This window comes from Anopheles coustani, chromosome 2, assembly GCF_943734705.1.
Source record: "Anopheles coustani chromosome 2, idAnoCousDA_361_x.2, whole genome shotgun sequence".
Lineage (NCBI taxonomy): Eukaryota > Metazoa > Arthropoda > Insecta > Diptera > Culicidae > Anopheles > Anopheles coustani.
The window spans coordinates 31,376,255-31,401,162 of NC_071289.1; the positions used below are offsets into that span (position 1 = coordinate 31,376,255).

Here is a 24,908-nt window from a genome sequence, read left to right on the forward strand (position 1 = left end):
GAAAGGTTGTTGAACTAGTTACGTTCCGAGAAATAAAGCAATAAAGCTAAAGAGCAACACATTCTCGTCCAGAGGATGCTGCTCGAAGCCGTGAAATCTTACGTCAGTGGATGAACCTTTGTGCAACCGCAGCCAAAGTGATCAATGTGTGTCGACGCGATCTCATACTTGCGGTTGCGCGGTCCGCGCGATCATCAACTGACCTGCCTCAAAAGTGGATGAAGTTGGAAACAGCACGTTCAGGCAGACCACTTCTCGAGAGCTGTGGAATTTTATAGTTCCCTCAAGTCTAGGGCTTGATTTCCTTCCAGACAATGCTCAATGCTCGTCTATATCGCCTTCAACCATTGGTAGCTTGTCATTCCTCCACCGAGTGAGCGGTTTATCAGCTCGGGTTCGATAGGAATAGTTCTACCGGAAGTTCGGACCAGTACCAAACAAGACAACGAACAGCGGAGCGGGTGCATCGGGTGTACCTTCCGCGGTCCGGACGGAAGGAAGCTATTAATTCCATCGCTGATGCGTCCACATTCGTGGTTCGAACTCCGGAAACAGATGATGTTATTATATGCTGGTTCAATTAAGTGATGAAGTAGAGGGGAGGTGGACAACGTTGTTTTCATTCATTGGACTTGGCGACGTTCGAACAATGAATGCTTTTCAATGAATGTTGACTTACGAGCTGGAAATGATCCTCAGCTATATCTCATCAGAAGATTTGTGTAACGTACCTGTGAGAAAAAAGAAAAAGAGAGAGAAAAAAACCAATGCATTATTAGTATTGAACGTGAAATGTATTCAACAGGAAGTGGTTAAAAATAGAACACAATTTATGTGCATGTGCATTTTTGCCTGCTGGCCGTCACCCAATAACACGAGAAACGAACATTAACATGCAAATATAGCGAACGACCCTAGCGAGCGGTATCAACCGAAATACCTTCCTTCGTTCGGGCGAGAACTCCGCGCACACACCTACACCCATCTCTCTGTGATCACAGTGTCTCGTACGAAACCTGCGAACTAGTTTCCAAACGCCACGCTCACATCTAGCACATCGAGATATGCGAGACACTTGGCGACACGCTGGGCTCATGCACCTTACGCACAGCGGAAAACAGGTTGACACCCGCTAACCCCTCCGAGTTCCAATTAAGACCCCAGCATGGTCACCACCTTCGGCATCCTGCGGCGCGACCTGGGTGTTTGCCCGCAACCTGTCAAATGTCCTCACATTCGAGCGCACATTTGAGTTGGTGGCTCCCGCGCAAAACCGGTGCATATTATTAATTTTCAATCAAACCACAAGGCACGGCACCGAAACACCTTGTCTTGGAGGGATCTGGAGGGGGGGAAGCCAGTTACGCTGTCTTTGCTTTCCTTGTGCCCCTGTAGACTAAACAAGAAGGCACCATCGGTCCGGGTCAACCACATGTGTCCCACTTGGGCTGGCAACCGTCCGGACCAGCAAAAGGGAGGAAGGTGCTCAGACGGAAGTGAGGTTAGTTGCCAATAACAAATGGCGATCGCGCCATTGCAGAATGCATCGCGTAGGTCGCGTGGTAAACAATTGCATATGCACGACGTCCAATAAATCGAACGCCACGCAGCAAACCGTGGACGGAGACCTTCTGGCGTGGTGGTGTAGCGGTTCCCCGGAAAGCAACAACCCCCTGGCCCCGACCGGGAAGAATAATTAGAACGACATTCTCTCGCTCTCGCGGGGACGCGACGTCAAAAGCGCGCGACCTACGTCGTGTTGTCAACACGCGCGGGAGGTTCCGGTTTCTATTTTTAACAAGGTTTGTGTTGTGTTCAGATTGGAATTACCGGTTGGCGAAACAAAACAAAAAAATAAACCAAAACCACAAATCTACAACATTCAGGCCTTCCCGGGAGATTAGACGCAGATTTGGAATGCATATGCCTTCCGGTTCGTACCGTAGATCCACTCGGTAGATGTCAGCCCTTGTGAAAGCTAGTAAAATTTATTCTTTCCCGAGTCGAAACATTGGCTTCTTTCCCTCTCCTGCTATTTTCTGCAAACGATTAACTTCTCACAAATTGGCTTAGCCCGTCGTCGTTACAGTCGACTAGGGGTGGCCGAAAACCACCTTACCTTAGACACATGGCGTCGCATACAGGTGTCAGCCGGCTCGGTTGGGGGGAAGTACGCTTCCCAACGAAAAACCCGCGCGACAGAGCATTCGGGGAAACTTTAAGTTATTTATTGCGTTAAGCCTTCAACGCAGAATTAATTTTTGTCTCGCGACAACATCGCCCAACCGAGTGTGCGTGTGTGAGAAGGACTGGCTGTACCTCAGAAAATATGCGGACCAGCTCTAGCTACAACCTCCCCGGATGAGGCTAGACTACGAGAAGAAAAAAACACACTGAAATGATTTAGAAAAAACACCTCCTCCTCTTTAAAGATTCAGGGATTTTCTGTCACTGAGCGGCCCTCACTATGTCCGGGGACATAGGAAGAACTTGAACTGGTGATGCAACAAATCATAGACAAGGTGTAGTCACATTCGAATCCAGGAGAAAACCCCCTTGGCGGAGGCGCAGGGTGCTCGGTCAGGAGACATATGTATCCGTCCGGGCCTCGCAACGCCCTGGTGAAGGTGAAGAATAAGTCGAACTTACACATGTAGATCGCACCACCGCCCGAGCGACCCGCGGAGAGATGCTGCGCTGCCTGAATAATGAAATCATAAATTAGAGAGAAATTTGAATTTTTCCACCATCACCCCTCGACCAGGTTCCCGAGGGGTGACCACTTTCTTTCACGTGGCTGGAACTGGAGTGACTCCGGAGGAGAGCGCAGGGAGGGACCTGGTCTAGGCCCGGTTTTCCAGGTTAGGGGTCTAGCGATCTAACAGCGTCGATAGGCAGAAGGCGAAAAAAAGGCCTTCATCCCAAACAAACTGTCCAAGGAGCGGCTAGAGGAAGATCGCGTGGACCGGTTCTGTGGCCACAACGGCAACACAACATGTCCGCCACAACACGCGGCCCAACACCACATCACTAGATCATCGGGCCGGTTCCCTCAAGATCCAGAGACCCGGGTCCGCCTGGGAAGTTGGAGTTAGATCTAAGACTCCAGCTAAACGATGACCAGAGAGAAAGAGAGAGCGAGAGATGAAGAGAGTCCCGTTACTGCAAAGCGATCATTTAGTAATGTGTCAATTTTCTTCTTCGCACTCGCACCTTCTCGCTCGGAACTGCACTCTCTCCGCCGTTCGCCGGTACTCCGGAGACCTGAATTCTGGCATCTTCACGATGTTCTTTGGCTTCTTCGCCGGAGTCATCGAGTGGTTAGAAATTTTCGTGGGGCGCCTTCGGGAACGCAACGACACCGCGGGCAGAAAGCCAAACCGCCCCAGCCTCCAGGCATATGGAGGCGACAAAAACAAAAAAAACGCGAAGATCTGACCGTCAGCGTAAAGATTGGTGTCTTTGATTTGTCGTTCCACGGCATGGCGCATACATTTGTACCCATTTTTGTCTGTTTTCCCTGTCGCCCGAGGTTTGGTCTAGTCCGTGCGGTCTCCGATTAAGTTGTAGGATTACGGGCTGAGGTCCGTAAATCGTAAACTCCAACAAGCATCCGATCAAACCCGATCCGAGAGTCATAGGGATATGGCAGGCCCACCACCAGGGTTCGCGGACTGTGTGCCCCCGATATGGCTTAATTTGTTGCGACTTTGACACTTTCCAGAATTCGAGCGAAGACATAGATTTTTATTGCTGCTGGAGCATACACACACACTCAGATGCTTACCCCCTGGGGGGAGGAGAATGCCTCCGAGAATCTAACGGGTTTTCGTGTTTGTCAACTTCGTTTGACTACACTTTATGGCGCTTTCCGAACCACTTCGTGTTGCTCAAGCGCGGAAGAGCATGTTCTTTTCAGCATGATTCCATCCAGAATGTCATTACATTATGCTCGGGGACTAATTTCGGCCCGCTTCTAACAAAGGAGCGCTAGTTTACAACTATGTCTAATTAAGTTTATGGCAACAGGTACAACAAGCTTGCCCTCGTCATTGCCGGAGCCTGGACCGGTTTAAATCACCACAATTTGATGGACGACGCGACGCTCCGGTTTCACCCCTAATGCCTCAGGATGCTGCCCGACGATGCTTACGTGAGGTCTTCCGCCCGCTGTGCGTTTCATTTTCTTCCTTACCCGGTGGAGGAACGTCACCCAGGACGCAACGATCAGAGCTGCGCGCATCACACAACCGGTGAGGTGAAAAGATGGTTCTCGATCGGGAAGGAAGGTCTGCTGGCTCGGACGCTGCACTACACACCGGAGTGATAGTCTAGACCCCCAGGGCTACAGAACTTCCCCTACCGAATGACCCACGCGATAATTTCCAACGGTGTCGGTTTTCTTCGATCAGCGCGCGGTGGACGCGACGCGACCGGGGAGAACCTAAGCAGAATCACCCCGACCTGTGAAGAAGCCCCTAGAGGAGACAATGTTATGCCCGCCGGGTGTTCGTACATCGGCTGGTCATTACATTTTATGCCACCACATCACATCGCATCACGGGCGCAAAAGTCTGATGCTTCATCTCGTATCGCGTTGGGCAGTTCACCAGTCCGTTCCTTAGTTGCGCTTCCGTATCTTCACTGCCAGATCTTCGCCCACTTTTCCTGCTTTTGCTTATGCACCCGATAATGCTTTATTATCACCGTGGCTCATTATTGCTATCATTGTTATTAGCGTCATTATTGTTATTAACAATATTATACCTTATTTACCCCGGGCCTCTTTGGTACATTTGCGATCGCATCATTTCGGGAGACCCGAGGAGAACCCAGGGAGGGTACCGTTAGAGGGTTCGAACTGATCGTCCATCATCGTGGAGATGGCTTCACGATGGTTGCAGCATCCAGTTTCGTAACCGGCAGAGGGCATATCTAATGCTCGTTGGCATGGGTTAAGACTTTAGAGGTCTCATCAGCGCTCGTTCTAGGTAAGGATAAGCTTTTACTCCATCCCGGTCCGGCAGACATAACCTCTTTCCCACGCCGTAGACTTCTATGAACTCACACTGAAAGAGTCATTAAAACATGTTTCCGATTAAAGTGTAGTTCCGGCTTTAGAACTATGCCACCGTAGGACAACATACTGCCATTTATGAAACATCTGAGACATAGTGAGATGGAACGTTCGCTTGCGTCCCTAAGAATGTCCGAAGCACCCCGTGTTCTCATCGCGTCCAGGTGTGTTTGTGTGCATACTTCGATCTCTCTTCGTTGGTTTCTTTCCTTCACTTTAGATCCCGTAACGTAAGAATGCGTTCACCAACTTCCATCACCAATGTTTCGAGTGGTACTACGTTCATCGAAGCCACGACTTCACCACACAACAGGACACACTTTCCAAAAGGCTGAGCTCTCTCTCTCTCTCTCTTTCACCGCTTCTTTTTCAAAGCAGTCATCATCATCATATCCACGCGGACATCATCTCGACAGCAAAAATGAAAAAAGAAACCACATTCTACCGTGTGGACTGTTAACTCTGCTCCAACATCCGGCGAGATGTTCTCTTCGCCAGAACCGGGAGAACAGCGTGCGCGCGAGCCCACACGAGAACTAATTGTGCCACCCTTTCCTGTCCCTCCGTGTACCCGATCCCTACCTGGCGACATTCCCTTCCGAGCCCTTTGGCGCAGTTCCCGGACTACTCCCCAAGAGTAGGAAGCTCCAGAGTCGTGGCACCACTTGTAAAGTCTCGAGATCTCCAAACTGCCTCCATCGAGCGAGAACCTCTTCCATCTCCGCTGGTGGACGCACTTATTTCTCATTCTTTGGCCGCGTGTGGACTTCGACGACCATTTGTTTCCTCTTTTTTTTTTTCTTTCGCCTCGTTCCCTTCACCCTTCATTCTCCCGAGGGCACCGCTGTACCGAGTGTGGCTCTAGCGAATAACCGAAACGCCGAGATGCCATGTGGAGAGCCTTCCTCCCATTTCCCGACGACGTTGATCAACATTCCATGCGGTGGATGCGTCCCGGCGACCAGACAACGCGATCGTCCCGGAACATCGAACTGGCGGACCACATTAAGGGTTTTCTACCTCCTCTTTTTCTTCCACCGCTCTCGCGAAATACTAGACAGATTCTAGCCTCGGCTTGACCATATCGTGGCCGCCTAAATGTAGTACAGTACGGTATCTGCAGGTATTCTGGAACGACTCCTATGTGTCGACGCCTTAGCCGAGGTTCGTCCATTCCGTCGCGTCCTCAGCAGCGAAAGAAAAAATCGATTTCAGTCAAAATGGATGAGAGGCAATAAAGCAAAACGACGCGAACCCTCCATGAGCCGTAAAGTAGTCCTCCTCGCCCGGTTGTGCCTTTTTGGAAGTGCGCGACCAGAACGCGTACCACAACATGATGCATTCTTCAGCCCTGACCTGACACCTCTGGCTTTCCGGAGAGTACCGCATCACCTTCTCGCCTGTCGGTCCTCTGGGCAAAAATGTTTCCATTCCACCTTCTGAAGGAGAACTTGAACGCCACAACGCCGGGGAAACATATGTTCGCGCCGAGATCGCACCGCGAGATCATAAGTACTTGTGGTATGGTAAGAGCACAAGAGAGCATAAGAGCTTACGTTCCTTGCCGTTCGTGTCTGCCGTGTGCTACATATTCATTCCTTCACTTCTTGCACAGGAACAGGACCTAGGCAGCCCCTTCCCCATTCTCCTCCACGATTGAACGCAAACGGATTGCGTAAACATCGAAACGGAGCATATACATCGAGCATCAAGCGGGTGAAATTATTTCGAATAAAGTTATTATCGTGTTACCAAAGCGGGGCGCAATTGATAAATTTTTCATTCCCATTTTCGATCAATATGATTATGCATGAGGTCGGCGGGATGGTGGAGGAGGTATTCTGGCACCCGGGTCTGGGTGGGTGGTAGGTTGGGAGCGGGACTTATGCTCGAGATCTCCACGAAGCGAAGGGGTAGAAAAATCGAACGTGAAGAATGTGTTTCACGACAACGAAAAAGGCCCGAGTGAAGGAATTTGGTCCGGCGAGAAAAATAAAACCACGCTTCTCTCTCTCTGTGTTTTCCTTTTAATTTCATCCATTTTGTTACAATTTTGCGCCAGCCAAGAAAAGAAAGGTCATGCTTTGTTTTTACCCCCAGCGCATTGTAGCGTTTTCTTCGTTGCACGTTTGCTTCCTTCATTACGTCATGCGAATGATCTCTTATTTTCTTCTTCCCATCCGCGCGAAGGGAGAGCAATTAATTTCACCTTTTCGGCGCTTTCGGGCGGCCATCCGAGAGGAACGTCAAATATTTCCCCACAGCTCGCTGGGTCGCGCTTGACCTCTCGTGGCACCCTGCTCGTTTTTGTTTTTGTTTTTATTTTGTTTTTGTAACCTGCTCTCACACTTCCCGTGAGTTGTTGTTTTTGTTCGCCTTCCTGTTTAATTGCGCCAATTAATGCAATATTAAACTTAATAAGACTTAAGTAATTACTTGTTTTGCTGCGCGGTTATGCTTATAATTTAGCTTGTTAGCGCGATTTACGCGTGCGCCAACCGTTCTTCAGCCGAACGGAAGTGTGTTGAAACTGCAGAGACTGCGAAAAAACAAAACACTCGGCTAGACGCCACCCAGCATGTGGGGAGAAACAAAAATAAGGAAGAAAGGTTAAGTCTGGATGGTAATTTGGCACTTTTATACGACCGGCAAGTCACCCAAGATAATCTGATTTGAATAAGTTTTTGTTTACACTTCTTTTTAAAAAAAGAGCTTTAGTTTTTGTTGATATTAAAACCTACTTTGTAGCATACACATTAAAAACGACTTCCAGCGAACCATAAACGGATGTGTCAAATATTGTTATCTTACAAATAACTTCCTATTGCGTACGTTTATGTTCAACCCATCATGACCCCATCGAGAAACTTGAAACTCACCTCCTACGATCACCTTCTCATATCTTGGCTAGCGTTAATTAACTAATGCCCGCGTCGTAAATTTACGCAAGCAAGTCAATTATTACTCCACCAACTCCGTCTAGCCGAGGATAAATCACGCACCATACGCGACACTTCCGAGAGCATGATATACGGAAACGGACTCTCGTCTTCGGATCGTTTACTGCGTCACCCCAGTGTGGGCTGAGATAAGGGCTGGGTGTTGGCGCGGACCAAGACCAACACCACCCGATAAAAACTATCATGTGACGATGGCGAGCGGCTGATAAACAACAAAAAGCGTCCCACTAGTTGCTTTATCGGGAGTTTAAACACCCGACCCGCACACCTCTACGGGACGGAATATTTAAGATATGAATTAAGGGCAGTGTCTTATGTTTGATTTACCGCCAACGACGTAGATACGGGAGGGTCTAAGGGAGATGTTAATAAATAGTAAAGATAGTGGAAATCTAGACAGCATGACACAGAATTAGAACACGATGGTTGTGAAATCAAGTCTAAGAATCTTCAGTTTAGAGATTAAAAAGCATTAATGAATGTTGCAATAACAAAAAAATAAAACATAAGTGATATGAAAACACACAAAAAACTTGTGAACTTAAAAAAGAAATATCACAAAACGAACATGAAAAGTCCCACTCCAATGACTTTTCAAGCTTCATTTGCGCCCGCCCACCCGCTTTGAAAGGACCGTTCGTGTCAAATCAAGCCAATCGACACTCGATCAGGTGGATCCGATGCACTTGCGGCCAACAAAAGGGTCCAACTGTGTAAAGAAAACCGATGGGAGGGGTGGAAAATAGCATCATCAAAGAAAAGTGACGAGGGCAGTGAGCAAAAAAAAGTAAGTAAAACTAGCGATCCTGAGGATCTATTAGGCGCCAAGGGAGTGCGCCATGGCGTTGCAGAAGAGAAAATGGAAGTGCCATGGATACATCCACATCCACAACACAATAGTCATTCAGAAGAAATGAATTGAGAGAGACAGAGAATGGAAGCGGTGGAAGAAAAGAATGAAAAGAGAGGGAAAAACACAACAGCATAAATGCACAACTGAAGCGCACACCAGACAACACATGACAAACGAAACGAACGAGAAACACACACTAAAAAAACGCAAAGAAAATAAGAGAGTTGTATGTGAAAGATGATTAATCTTCAACAAATTTCCACGAGCCCCGAACACACGACACATCGTTCGGATGACGTTGAGATTCTCCTTTCTTTTTCACACACACACACACCACCCTTTCACCGGGGTTTTCCTGCGAGCAAGATCGTATAAGATGTTCATCTTGGCGCAAATGAAGAAAATAAAAAGAAAAGAAAAGAAAAACAGGAGAAGACAAAAAAGATGGTCACTTGGGAGATGGAGCGATGTGCCGCGGTATAATGGTGGTAAAGTGTTGTGGCGCCTTCGCGCATCGCGAAAGCACATTCCGTGAGTCACTCTCGTCCGCGTGTTTGTCCCTCCCGCCCCCCCCCCACCTTCCCCTCCCCCTTTCCCATGGTTTTTCTTCTTCATCTTCTGCTTTTCCCCTCCGAAGCGTCAACCCGATGCGACGAACGGTTCCGGCTTAATCCACCAGCCACAACCAAGCACCAAACGGATGATTATCGACAATTGTTGTTCACATTTGTGCACATTCATTTGTCTTCTATGTTTACCGCTGCCGATCGATGATCGTCTCCACTGTGCGCGGGGGAGAGGAGCGGAGAAGGGAGTTGGGGGTTGGTTCCCGCGGCCAATTCGACGAATCGGTTACAACCGGGCGCGAAAGCGACCAAGGCACACACCAACACGCAACGAACGACGCATCGAGGCCGCGGTGTGAAACCGCATCGGGTTGTGTTTCTGCTTCGCTTTTTCCCGCCCCATGGAGCCACATTCCATTCTACCCTCTGCCCCCTGGCCGGGAGAGGGTGGAGAAGTTGGCCACAATAAGCAGACGACATCCCTCCCTCCGTTTCCCAGGCCCTTTGTTCCTTCCCCGTTCGAGATTGCAGATGAAATCGAACTTCGATGGGTTTTTATTTTTTATTTTTGCAAGAACTGCAGCATGTGTGTCCGCTCTCTCACCTCCATGCGCCTATCAGAAGCTGCTAATCTGGTTTAGCATGACTCTCTCGACAGTGCTTAAAGCAATGGGAGGTATTGGTTCGGGCTGGAAGCCGCTCCTCCGAGAGTTGATCCTCTATTTTTTTTTTTGCCCGCTGTTCTACGCCGCTCCATAGCGAAGTGCGAAAAGTCATTGCAAACTGGCAAGAAAAACCTCCCCAAACCCTCCCTCTCCCTCCCCCTCGACCACGGGTCCCCGTTCGTTCCGGACGAAGACACGCGGCACGGTCGCGACATTAAGGAAGCCACAAAGTATCCTATTTCATCATAAGCCTGCAGCACACGTCGTCAGAGAAGGAGGGGCGAGCATCGAATACCTCCACATGTCCCTCCCCCCCTGGCTCCCGAGCCGATCGCTCCGAGACTAGACCTATAAACCGCGGCAATGCAGGCGAATGCATGTTGTCGCACCCGATTGGAAGACGATGCGAGCTAAAAAGGGCACATGTGATCAGGTGTGAAGTGAAGACGATTTATTATAATTTGACTACGGGACGGACCGGAGGGGGTGGGGGGGGGGGGGGGGGGGGCAGTAGCACAGGCCGCAGACCGTTCGTCAGGGTGCGTTTTTGCTGGAATGCAGTTTCCTAGACGACCCCACCGTCTCTCCACTTCTCACCTTCCTCTGGTGTGCTGTTCACTTCTATCGAAGTGTCCATGAGACCGATTCGCAACGCTCGAGCCGTTCTTGGGGCGCGTGCAGGCCAGCCCCGTGGACCAGAAACTGTCAACCCGGGTGGACGTTAACAAATTCCGAGTAAATTGTTGTAGCTCACGCACCGAAAGGGCGGACCGATCCTGCCAGGAGTCGCTCGCGCAGGGAAAACATTTTTCGGTTCTTCTTCATTGATGCTTACATCTACACCAGGTTTATTTTTAACTAAATAAGCTGTTGAAATGTGTCACTGTGCTAGATATCTTTTATACTTTCCCAGGACAGCTCCTCTACATGTTTTATATATATCAAGTTCGATAGAAATATTCCTACCAAAAATTTTCCTACCAATCTTCTTTTCTAAAGTCTTTTTCATGTTTTACATGGAACATTTTTCATGTTTTACATACTTAATTTACCAAATTTCCTTAGTTAAATAAAAATCATCCTCTTTCATCCTTTTGGGACACCTCATTCGCTATTTTTGTGCTCATTCCCACCATTATCGTTGTTAAAAAACAGTAATAAGCACATTATTTGATATTAAAAAGTATATTAGAGTCTTATCAAATCCATTCTTACGAACAAATTGCATCCATCTCGTGTTTCGTTAGTGCTAAGCAAAGTAAAGTTGTTTTTTTTTTATTTTTACATGAGATAAATGGCATAACCGAACAAATTTATTAAATGAATAGAAATAGGTACAAGAATTAGCAGCATAAGTGATTTTCAAAAAAGACATTTAATTATCCAGGCAGTTAAATTTTCAAAAATAATATCCCATGAAAACAATAATCCTACAATATATCCTACAAGGTAAATATTAGAAAAAATAAAACTAACAAAACTAATATAAATTTTATCTTAAATTGGCTTCGAAGGGAAAAAAAGTAAGCAACCATCTTAACAGTTTAAATTCCTTCGTAGAGTTATAACGTTTGGTACAATGGATAAATTGATAGATCAAATGGACGATGATGGTATGAAACAACATCACCTGCGCCAACCAACAACGATGTTTTCCGCTCGCGAGATAGTCCTCCTTTGACCTTTGGCCACATCTCGTTGTCTCCTTTCCGACGACCAAACCAAGGCAAACCACCTTCTGTTCGGTGCGTTCGAAGATCGCGCCCCACAAACGCACCACAACAACTTGGGTAAAAAAAATCTCGGAAGCCCTTAAGGTGCCGTCGTTTGGCTCGGGCTCGGTCGCTTCTTTCGGTTTGCCGAAGGACACCCGCCCTCCATTGTTTTTTTTTTCCACCAGGAGAAGGAAAGGAGCAGTGGGTGGTGGAGAGAAGCAAAGCAAACACAACCCCGGGATGGAACCTCACCTTCGCCAAGAACGCCAAGCGCGAGCTTCGAAGGGCGCGTATAGAGACATCATCCAACACCGACGCGGAACGAACGTTGGTGGGTGTCGACCACAATAGGCACAACACGGCGAGGGGCCAGATAAGGATTATCTCGGGCGGTAGATAACGCTAATTAAATAACTGCGCAACGAAAATAGAACCATAAGGTCGCGTCGTGTTGGTTGTAGAATTGCGCACACAGCGGAAATGGAGCGAGGAATTTTCCTACGGCACAAAAAAAAGGTCTTACTCAGAAGGTTGTTTGTGGTTGTTTACTTAACAATTTGTCCTTGCCTGAAATTAGGCAAATACCACCTAATGGAGGTTCAAACTAAAAGACTCAACATGAATCAAACCATTTTCGAGTTGCGTAAAACTTCTTGTTGTGGTGTGTTGTGTTTGTTTTTATCCGACTAAAACGGATGTAACTTTTGAAATCAAAGTTTTTAAAACAACTCGTGACACATCAATGTTTCGATTGTTTCGAAACGCGTGACAAACGAGTGATGCGTAAATGCCTAAAATCGACACAAACAAATAAATAAGAAAACTCAACTTAAACTGTAACCCTGGCACGACCTGATTTTCCCATTTCCTGCACATTAGAAAGATTACAACGAAAAAATGTCACCAATTCGTACGCACGCACCTTTGAAAACGTACGTGGTGCGTGATAACTTTCTCTCTCTTTCTCTCTTCCCCCGTTGAAAACACCTGCGACATTTCCGGACCATTATTATTACCTTGCCATCATGGCTTGTGCTGAAAGAAAACTATCACCCTTAAAAGACCTTCCGGCGGCGGAAGAAATCAAAACCAAGCGAAAGAGAGAGTAATAAAAATTCTTATCCCGTTCGTCGGTAAAGGAAAACCGGCAACGTGCGGTGGGGTCACTTTTGGACAATTGCCCATGCGTGTCCCGCGTCCAATGACAATATTTGACTCCCCTTCACCCCCTTCAGGTGGACGGTACATTCCCGTAAAAAAAATCCCGTTTTCATTGACATTGTCGGAGTCGTAGATTTAAACTTTCTCTTTCAACCGAAAATGTGAGGTTATGCTGGGGAGACATGCAAGTGATGCGGGAGAGGGATGGATGGAAGGGGGAAAAAAACACCTAACCAACTAGCAAGGAATCGAACCACCAATAGAGCAATGGCAGTGGAGAAAGAAACTCAACCACACTCGCGCGCATAAACAACGGAAAAACCATCAAAAACCCATCATCAGCGGCGGGTTGCGCTTCACGCACGCGTGCGATCATGTAAAGTAACGCGCACACACACACACACGAGCGACGGAACAATCACACATTCCACCGGGCCACATACCTTCGGCGACGACGAAGACGAAGTTGATGCTGCTGGTGATGATGATGTGCGCGCCGAAGACGAAACGCGTGGAGTGAGGAGTCAACAAGTCATTGGCACGCGGTGATGGAAGGCAGGCAAGGCAGGCAGCATGTGTGTGACGGTTCCACGACGCCACGGCGGAACCTTTCCCTTTTGTGCCGCGCGCGCCAGTTCATTGCACCTTTTGGAGCGGGCGCGAGGTTTCGAACAAAAATCGAAGGAATCGCGGACCGCAACACCGCGAGACGCAGGCGCCGCCCCGCTGGGCGAGGAATCGTTGTTGCGCGTGCTAACACTTACGCAAGGATGGGTGGGAAAGATGCGAGAAGGCAGTGGGTGGAACATGCACAGAAAAACGTGCGCTTTGCACCCGCATTCAAGGTTAATCGAATCATGAACCGGTGAAGGCAAATTTTGTTTCGTTTTCTACAGGTTTGTACAACTTGAGCATGTTTTATGAAACGAGCATCATCGAACTGACAGTTTCAACTAGATAGTAACGATTTTACTACGTGGTTTTGAAGCTCAAATTTCATTTTCAAATCCAGCATAAAGTTATGCAGACACTACATACTGAGTTGAAAAAATACTTTAACTTCCCAAAAAAATATTTGGCTTTCATATCAAACTGTAATATAAACACGAACTGGCTTAATTTGCTTTTTACCTTTTATAACGTTTTCTTTGCGCTATAAAATATTCATAATTGTTTGGCCTGTAATGATTCTTGGTGACGAATTGACCAATCAAACGAAAACTATTAACACGTACAATCTGCATTATCTCCATTTGTTAGAGCCGGCGGAAGTTTCCTGATTTGTTTTCCAAGCTGGCGTGAAACAACTTTTACATTTTATAATCTTAATATAAAATGTGTGATGATGAAATGCCGTAGTTAAATTTTAAATTGTAAAGCAAAAACATGCTTGCGTATTATATGGATGATTTTTTACACTTTGAATGTATTTTGTGTATTTGAATTTACAATTGGACCTCTTGTGTCGTCACTACAACTGCATCGTTTGGCACTTTCCGTAGCTTTTGACTTACGGATAAAAATTGGTCTTTTGAGAATTCATACTAGAAACTGGTTTTATCCACGAAAACGTTCACGAATAAGCTAGCTTTATTTTAGTTCACGGCTTAAATCAGTAAAGCAGAATACAATTATGGATGATAAATTCGACCACAGTAAAGTAGAAAAAATAATCCAACCAAGAAAAAGAAAATGAAACACAATCGAACGCACAATTTGCCAATGATAAATTGTGGGCCAAATTAACTTGCCCCAATTGAGTCGATATTTTCTATTTCTAATAGTTTGAAAACATCTTATCATTTAAATGGATGGACTATTCAACGAACAATACCACCGAATGATTGGACCCTAATAATTTGCAAAATTTAACTCTTCATCGCCGCAACCGAGTGGGCACAAATCCATTCCGAAATCCATCCACTTCATTAGCCCAAAAACCGGCGAGTCGAAGAATGTTTTTCGTCGTCAAGCGGCAAGCTTTCCGGGAGCGCCGGAGCGTGGGAAGGCTCTTTAAATTCGTTAACTCAGCCGTGGGAAAGGGGGGGAATGGACGGTGGGACCGTCAGCGAAAGTAATCAATTCCGCAACCCGATAGATACCGGCGATGACGGTCTTTCGCCACCTAATACCAGTCAAAACCGCGCAAGGCGCAACCCGAACGAAAATGAAAGAAAAATGAAACACCTAAACTGGAGACCGTAACTTTCTTCGTCGAACGTAACCTCGGTGGGGAATGGGTGAGGAAATAAGGTAGAGGAGTGCGGGCAACGGTGTCGGGTACTTTCTAGTAACACACAGCGGTGGCGAAAAAATAGACAAACCTCGGTGCAACTCCAGCCTTTTACGCGCATTTTGCGTGGCAATAATTAGAGGAAGAGAAAAATGGCGCTAGGAAAAAAAGGGTATCCCTCGAATCAAATCCCCTCTCCCCCCCCCCCCCCCCACCATCCCTCTACCTTTCCACCTTCGATCGTGAAGAAAACATTCGCAATGAAAGTGAAACAACCAGCAACTTCTTCGGCGCAACGGCACGTAAAAAACGCGTCGTGGTGGAAAAATGAGAGAAAAGTACGCTGGAAATATCCGCGGAAATATCTGCGCCATGGTCACGCGCATTCCACGGCGGTCAGTTCGCGAACTTCGCGTCAGCCTTGGAGTCCCAGGCACATGGTGGTGATGGTGGTGGTGCCGGCATTGATGACCGCGGGACCCTCTATACTTCCGTAATTTCCCGCTTAACCCTACCTCGAAAAGCGTTGGAAACTCGCTCCGAAAAGGTTCGATCGTTTTTCTTTGCATTTTAGTGTCAGCATTTCCATCTGCGCCCAAAAGCTCGCCACCAAAACCCGATCAAACGATCGGTTCAGCAATAATTGCAATGCGAACTGTTGCATTGTCATTTCGATTGAAACTGTCAGGAAAAAAAAAGAAAACCCTCCGATGGGGAAGAACAAATCCCTTTGCCCTTCGAAAAAAAAAGGAACGCAAACGGTTTTCTCGACTGCGCAACTGGCCCCGGCCGCAGCATAAAACAGGTCCGCCGCTCAAGCCAACGCAGCTAAACCGTGGCCCGTTCTCCGGTCGGTTCTGCTGCTTGAGCTGTTTGGCCGTTTTGCCGAAACATTTATATGCTTTTTTATTATTTTTGCCCATGGCGCACCATTTGGTCAGTTTTCGGTTTCATTTTAGCTCCAAGATCGAGCGAGCTCGCTTTCGTGAAATTGAAAAATTAACAGCTGTTGAAAACTTCGGTCTCGGATTCCAGCGGTGTGCGCGCACACACAATAAATTCGGATCGGTTGCGCGGGGAGGAGGTGTTTTTTCTTATTATATTCTTTGGTCGCTTTTTCTTGCGCCTTGCAAACGGCGGCTTTCTGCATGCGCCAAGCGCCAAAACCCTTCGCGAACCCTCGAACTTCTGCGCAGAAACTCAATCGTACACCAAAACACACAGTCCACAACGCCGCCAAAAGGCGCGTTTGTTTTAATGCTTTGCTTTAATGTCTGCATGGTACCATGGGGGCAATACTTCTCTCTCATCTCGCGGTGTGGAGTTTATCGCACCACCGACCGTTTTTGCACACCACTTTTAATCAACGAGCCCAGAAAGTACAACATCTTGTCCGAGAAAACAAAGCACCCTGCTGGCGGCTGCTGTTTTGGGTCGTTTTGGAATGCTCACAGAAGGCGAAGCAAGCAGGGAAAAGCTAAGCAAATAACAATGCTGCAAACCGGTGGCGATCTGGCCAAAGGTAATTGAAACAAAATCATTTCAACGAACGAGAAAATGAGCGATCAAACGTTAAACAACAAGACTAGTGACTGGGTGCAATTGAGGAGGTTCAATCGAAAGTTGGAAGACCTTACAGCGTTGAATGAGGTACGGGTATCATAGGTTTACAACAAGAACCTGAATTTGCTGGATACAGAACAGATATAATTGGACTTCAAGTATGACAGAATGTGACTGAATTTTATTCTGGATCCTTACTCTATAATTCCCCAAAAATACTGGTGAGATTATATACTGTTGGAGTAAATAGTTCCCTAGAGCTCATTTCATACCAGCCATCTCAGACCCCCCCGATTGCAATAATTCTACAATTGGGATACGTAAATCCCGATACCATAAACCTCCGAGAGTACATCAGAAGCAACTCCAACGACTCGGAGACCTCGATCAAGCTTTCGCAACTGCAAACTTAAGACATACCATAGTCCGGCCCTTCGGACGGGTCGCCGAGGTCGGCAGCGCGCTGCCAACGACCCTCGCCGATACGTATTCGACGATCAAACGGGTTGCAGTGACGCCGGGCCTGACCCCGTGCCGAATGGCCGAAAAGATCGAACCCTTCGATTCGGTCGCGGGCGATTAAGGAATGGAATGTCTGGCTGGTACGCGCCGGACCCAGCCAGACACACGTGCATGGAACGCGCAACAAAAAAATACGATCCAACGCTGGAAAGGCATTCCAGCTCCGGTCCAAAACATTCCACCCGGTGGTACGGGGTCCGGGTCCATTTGGGTCCTGCTCGCTGGGTCGCTGGAGCGGCCAGAGGAAATAGCTAATAACAGCACTTTCCATCACTCGATTGCCGTTCGTAAGTTCAGACACACATCCACTCACACACATACACACACACGCAGTCACGTGTGAGCGCAAAATAGTTTTGGGAAATCTTTCGAGCTGCAAGATTGGAGCATTGCGAGATTGGAACCATACGGGGCCTCGACCGTGACTCCAACGAACGGTTTCATCTCTCGAACGGTGTGACCTGCGCACCTGGGTATGGACGTGGCCAACGGAGGAGTGGAGCAGGGGGCAACCACTTACACCCGCGATCGATGATGTGAAGGTCTCAAGTTCATTCGATTTCATTAGGGAGTGCGCGCGTTTGGCTCGCGAGTCTGCGGCAAAATCTGCACATGACCCAGAGTACCAAAGCGTTGGAGACTACGACGACACGCCGGCGATGATGACGCCGAAGGTGCGGAGTTGGTCCGGAGGTTGAACGTTTCCATGCGCCCTTCACCTTCCCACCCCAATTGGACCGGGTGATAAATGCACCCGGCATCGATCACCGTTATTAGCCGCTTCCGGTTGCGATCGAACCTGCGATCGTCTGTTTTTCTCCGCTCTAGAGTTTCTAGGAAGGGATGGAGATTGTAGCAGGGAAAATGGTGCCATACGGTTCGGAAGTTTAGGCGCGTTGGCTTGGTGCTCCAGGGTCCGAAAGCAGGTTATAAAATTTGGCCAAGTCGACTCCGGATGGGCCGCTACGGGGCATGGTTATTAGTGCAGCGAATCGCGTGAGACCTACTTTGGTGACTTCGCTGTCGGACGGCCGAATTCGGCGGAAGAGATTTGAGGTCACCAAGGGGGGTCTGCGGTTGTTCGGGAATGTAAGAGAATCAGGTTCTGGAGTTTTGTAAAACCTCTTCTGGACGAACACCTGACCATGATGCTTACACTCGAAAAAGTCCTTAGTAGTCCCACCTAATTCAACTGTTCCTATTCGTCTGTGGAAGAGATCTCGTATCGAAAAGCTTCAAAAACACTCCATAGGCTCTCCATGAAATATGCGCCACTCATTCCCTTGCGTCAGGCATTTCAAGATCACCGAAAAACTGTTTACAGACCTCAAGGCGTATGCAAAGTATCACACTCGCACCGTGTTGCCGTAAGTGTTCATCAGCGGAGAAATTGCTTCCCCCGATACTTCGGCTACCGGGCTCCTCCAGCATCTGTCACTCAATCCCACAACCTCATCTCTGCCTCCCAAAAAAAACGGAAACCAAAACAAAGTAAGTGTGGGCCCCTTGGAGACAAGAATCTCCAGCTCTCTTCACGACGGCGAGCGAAATAACTACAAAACAAATGACTGAAGGAGTGCTTTCATTTCACTCCACTCCGTTATTTTCAGTACTCCGTTGTTTTGCTTACTGTCTACCGTCACCCTGCTCCAACATCGCTTCGTCTTCTCCTCATACGAACGTTCTCGGTCAACATGTTCACCTCTTGTTTTTGGGGGGGTTTTGATTTGTTTAAAGGTTGTATAAATTATGCTTCACTTACGGAGAGCCACTACATGGTCAGAGCTCCAAATCTTCAGCAGCTGCTTCAAGAAAGACTTCTCATCCTCTTTTTGCTTGGGCTGTTATTCTTACCACTCTCAAGATGTTTTTTCAGATCTGGGTGCTCCTCAGGTCCCCCCGACGAAACACTCTGTTTCTTATTATTTTTAACTTTATCAGGTCACCTCAAGGGTCAACCCATGACCCTCACGTCGCCATCGGACATGAGGACCTGGACACTACTACCGGTTACATGCCGCTTTCGCCATTTCACTAGTTCCAGTGGTTCCCTTTGGCAACTCCAAAGTGATCGCAGGCGATGCGATTTTCTCTTGCCGCCGCAATCGTAACCCGTATGACCCCTCCCGTACAACTTCCGCAGGGTCAAACCGAGGGCCCGGATGGTGGAAAATGAATGTAAGACCGAGTGCTAGAGGAAACAAAAGTACAAAGGGGGCGACGAAAAAGAAGTACCGAAAGATCGGTCAGTAAGTCGCGTTTTCCTCAAAGTCCGTTGCTCAAATGTCGGAGGAGGCTCTGTCTTCTGTGACCCTTGCATAAAAGAATGCTCCCTTAGTTGTCCTCCAAAGTCCTTATAAACCTTCGTCATGGGACCGCGTACTGGGACCGGGTCGTGAGATATCACGTCCGCACGTCGCACATTGCGCACATCGTTGGGCGGCAGTTAGAGATCTCTTCAGGGAAAGAGAATTCCGAAATGACAATCAGCGGAAAGCGGAAGATACAGAATTTCGAGCTTTATGCGTCTCGTTCCGCTTTTCAATAAATCTCAACCGAACTCAAAACCCCTCACCGGATGTTTGGCGCAGTGCGGGAAAGTATTTCGTCATCCAATTATGTGCCGAACAAGCGGTCTCCTTCCCCCTCCGGGCTTTGACGTGGAAATAACGACAGGGGGTTCGAGTTTTGAAACAAACATTCCGTAACGAATCAGCTGCTAACGAACGGCTTCAGAGCTCCATAGGGAAGAAGAAACGATGGGGAGGAAGAGTACGTTTTATGGCCAAAAGCATATGACAAATGTCACCAGAGACAAACGGTCGATGTTGTGCTATAAATGGCCATTGCATTTGGTTGAACAGATTTCAAACTCCCAAGAATGGAAATAATTTTTAATTTACGACCAAAGCACTCATTAAAGACTATTTACAACTTCCGTCGTAAACATGTCGCACTGGAATGTCATTCATCTGGATGGACCGAAACGAACCAGATGAGTCAATGGGGAAGGGGCTTTCTGTTGAAAGAGCTACAGTTTAACATTCCGCTGCATTAAAAGTGAATGGCATGAATGAAGCGATTCCGATCGATTGCTAAATCACGCTCAGTCTTCAATAAATTGAACTTAATCATGGCAAATGAATTTACAACCACCTCGGGTTTCATCATGCCCAAGCGATAACACAGCCGGTGTCGCGTGAGGATTTTCAATGAATGTTTTCATGATTCAACGATTCCGGCGCCGGCGACTTAAGCAATCGATAAGGAGATAGGCAGCACTCGACTGAACTTTGGAAGTTAACTTTATCAACCAAAAGGCCGATTCCTATCTCCGAGCAAGAAAGCTGCTAATGAAATTAATTTTCGCCTTCAACCACACACGTTTGTGGAGAGGATGACACGTAAAATTATGTTATTTTCGGAGCAATAACTTTGCTCCCCTTCATTTGCAGGACGTGTACTTACGAAATAAAATCGAATCGATAGGCACAAAAAGAAACTGCACCAACCCACGACACTAAATCCAGCCACCCACATTGGAGATGGAAGTGGAAAACGGTTTCCAAGCGTTGGCCGAAGGACAATAAATGTGAAAAAAAACTCAATCCAATCGATCGGGAGCAAAATGTAACCACGAAAATGGACAGAACAGAACACAAAAATCAATAAAAGTAAACAAACGAACAGCAAAATGTAAGAACGAAGTCACAAACCAGAACAACATTTGCCATCAGAAGATCAAAATGCATCTGGCCAAACGGGAAAAAGCCAAAACCCAATCAGACTGACTGACCCCAGGATCATGGTGTGGAAAAGCGAATAAACGGACGGTGGACAACAGTTAACAAAACAACCCCGAAAACTTACCCGATTGCATTCCAGCGCCGCCGCACTATGCTCCTCCCGCTGCCGGAAACAGTGCGTGCATTTGCTCTTGTTGAAGATGTTCGGCGAAAATTTACGACACTCGATGTTGCGGCTCCCCATTGTTGGTCGGAATAATTATTTCGTCGCTTCAATAATGGTTTCGCCGAAGCACTGGAAAAATAAACACTCGCGAACACTGCACTAAACTTTTCCTTAATTTGAACCTCTGTTTTGATGCCACCGAACGATCAGTTGATCTTTGCAAATTGCGGGGGTGTGATTTTGCAGTCGGAGAAAACGGAACAAAAAAAAGCCAAAGCCAAGCTGGGAAGTTGGGAACTTAGTCCCGAGGCATCAAGCCTCACTTGATGCCCGGTTTGCGCAGCATTGGGTCAGAAATTATGTATGCAATCACCAATCCCCCCCCCCCAGAGGTCTGCACAATTTTTTCGAGTCGAAATTTAAAGGTATTTTGACATTTTCGTTTTAAAAAGCACGTCTCACGTGTTTTTTTTTTTTCGTTTTCGTTATTCGAGATTAATTCGTCGTCGGTTTAAACTAAGCACTTTCGAGATCCACAGTTTAGGATCGAACACTTTCGCCTTCGCCTTTCTCACTGGCTTAGCTCACTCGTACTCGCACACTTGACTCACTGCAACCCCGGTGAGATGAATTCGCAGCAAGCCGTTTTCCAGTGCACCGTTTATTTTATTCTTCTTTTCGTTTGATATTTTTCTACACTCAGCTGATGCTTGTTGGTTACAAACAGCTGTTCAACTAATAACAACTATTATTTTTCGATTTAAATCAATACAGCAGATCGAACGCACGTACACCATACTTTCGCAAAAAAAAAACACACACACACCCACACTCGAACACGTCGTTAATCACGGATGCACAAGGAATGCACACGTGCTGAATGTTGTGCTGAAACAATAAATAGAAAAAAGGGTGGGGAAAACCGATAAGAAAAAACACATTCCTTCATTTCTCCGGCACGAGATGTTTTGTCAGGCGATCGGATTGAACGGGGCAATTGTGGGCGCTGGTTGTTTGTTTTGATACTGTTCGCAAGTCTCGAAACTAGTTCGCAAGATCGAAAGCTAATTTCTCCACTCGAAGTGCGCCCCGAATTATTTTTCCTTGGGTGCGGTTTGAAGCGAAAAAATATTTTTAGAAATCCACACACACGCACGGTCCAATTGGAAATATCCAAAACAGTTTTGTTTGAAATGCGAGCATCACTCTGCTTTACAGTGGGTGGTGTACAGTGGTGAGTCAATAATTCGTACACCACCCCGGCCAAATTGCTCGTAAAAAAAGAAAACGAAAAAAACGACGGCGCACTTTGGAATGTTTTTTTTTTAATGTTGTGTTTGATTTCGACAGCACGTGATGATGAATAACACGCGCCGGAAGGAGATCGTTTTGATATCCGAGTTTACTTGGGAACGCCACAACATGGACACGATACTTTGGATCACGTGTACTCGATACCAACGTGTTATCAATTTCATTTGGTAAAGAAATATTTGCACTTTTTCCAAGCAGTTTTGTTTAACCAGTTCATATGTTTATATGTTTGCACACATTTCCGTGTTGTCTTTCACCCCGTAGCACTTCTCCGATAAGGTTGATAGTTTGGTTGTGTTCCTTTCGCGATTTCTTCAAACACGTCTTCCTACTGCTCAAACAGGTGTATCAGGTTTCGGAGTTGTTGATGCTGGTGCTTCTGTGTCTTAGACTTTGATATTTCGCTTCGTCAGCTTCGTCCTGCCCTTGGTTTCGTGCAAAGGTCCACATATGACCAAAACTGTCCTCCGGTGCTTTGATGTGCAAAGTGGATGATAATTGGGCCCCCCAACAGACCGTCCAGCGATCATGCGACGAGATGAAATCATACTCGGTTCTCGAAAATGCTACCAACACACACGTTCCAAACTTTGAAGCATGAATCACCATGCTAAAAGATTTTTGGAATGAGCAGAAGTTTGGGTTGAAAGATAGCTCCTACAAACAAGGAATAATTTACCAGCCTTTGCAATTGCCGCAAGAGGACATACACGGGTTTATCTGGGTACTGCATCGACCAGGCCAGGAAAGTAAACGAAAACAAATTGTGCAATTAAATCGAGATGGAAACCAATGGTGGTGTGCTGCGGAAACCAGCAGCAACGCAACACGCCAACAGAAAACCAAAAAAACCATAACAATAAAGACAACGCTACGCAATTCCATCGCCGCACACAAACGTGGTCGCCCGAAAACACACGCCTTGGGTTTGGTTTCTTCTTGCTGCCACGACGTTGGCCCCGTCGTCGCGCCTTTTTTCTTCCAAAAATCTCAACACACGTCCACCACCGTTGCCACATCCGTTGCGTACGCATACGCACAGGCACGTCAACTCCTACACACCACGAAACAACCGGGTGACAGACGGGATTCGAAGACGCGGAGCGCGGAGATCTTCTCGGCCCAAGAGATCGCGTCGAGATCGCGTCGTGCTTTCGGAATTCTTTCGCAAGAACACGCACACCAGCACACGCGGAAGGCGAACACCTCGAAGTCTGCCGTGTCTTCTCGAAGAAGTTTTCCGAAGGGCGACGATGGAAACAAAACAACACAAAAAAGGCACTGGAATATGGACAATTTGACACTCGCGCACGCTCGTCGCCACGGCATGAAGTTCTCCGCCGTCTTCACACGCAAATTAAAGGGGAAAAGAATTTACCACAGAACGTGCGGCTCGGGGTGAGTTGGAAATTACAATCAGTGCTGCGGTGGATGCGGATAAAACGGAACGGATGGAGTGAGGGGAAAGCAATCGAAAAACAAATCACCCGCGAGCGATGATCGACGAAGGGAAAAAATGAGCCAAGAAAAGAACGTTTACCACGCACGCACACACTACGCCGGCGTCCAAAACAACAACACACACGCACACGCAAGCTCCGTTCAATCCGCGTTGCCAACGCAAGAAGGAAGAAAAACAGAACCTCCAGTGAAAACAGAGAAATTAAGTATGCCAGTAGCAGCACCGCGTAGAAGTACTACAAAACTGCACAACACATACCTCACGTTGCAGCAACGCACGCTCGCGCACCAAAACATGCACAGTTTTTTTTTCCTCCGATCTTCCCTCAAAAGTGTTTTGAGGACGACAACACACTTTTGCTCCAACTTACGACCCAAGACAGCACACCGCTGATAGACGCGCGCCGCGCGCCTACAACTAATCGACAACAACACACCGGGACTGTTTTGTTTTGGGAGCAAGGATACGGGAAGATGCAATCAAGAACCGGGGAATGAAAAGAACCGAACAAAAACGCAACTGCACACCTCGACTGGTAGTGTGATTTGTTACGAACGGCGAATGCAACGCCAACTTTGCGAAACGTCACCGCAAGACGGAGAACGTGAATGGGTTTGGGATCGAAAAAACGAACACGCAGCGGATAAAAACAGCGCCTACTCGACCGATTCGATGCTGTTTCACAACTGCACGCTGGTGCTTCGATACCGGCGGTCGTACGTACCAAAAACGCACGCGGCCACGACAGGTTGCTTCGTGACTCTCTGGCAGAGAAGGAAAGAGAGCATCGAGCGAGTGCTCCGAGAAATAGGAAATCACCCAAGTAACATTCTCTCCGTCCATGGAACACTCGTAGGTGAGCTCCGAATTGCAGCAATGGCGAGTATTCCAAAGATAAGGAAAAG

General features: G+C 47.3%; 1 protein-coding gene across 1 annotated transcript in view; it reads right to left on the reverse strand.

The window, feature by feature from the left end:
* LOC131264200 (protein outspread) overlaps window positions 1–21,305 on the reverse strand; it is a 204,974-nt gene extending 183,669 nt beyond the window's left edge. Inside the window, exon 1 of the mRNA XM_058266489.1 lies at window positions 21,186–21,305. Coding sequence (XP_058122472.1) covers window positions 21,186–21,305 — 120 coding nt within the window. The remainder of the gene's footprint in view (window positions 1–21,185) is intronic.
* Window positions 21,306–24,908: the final 3,603 nt, after the last annotated feature.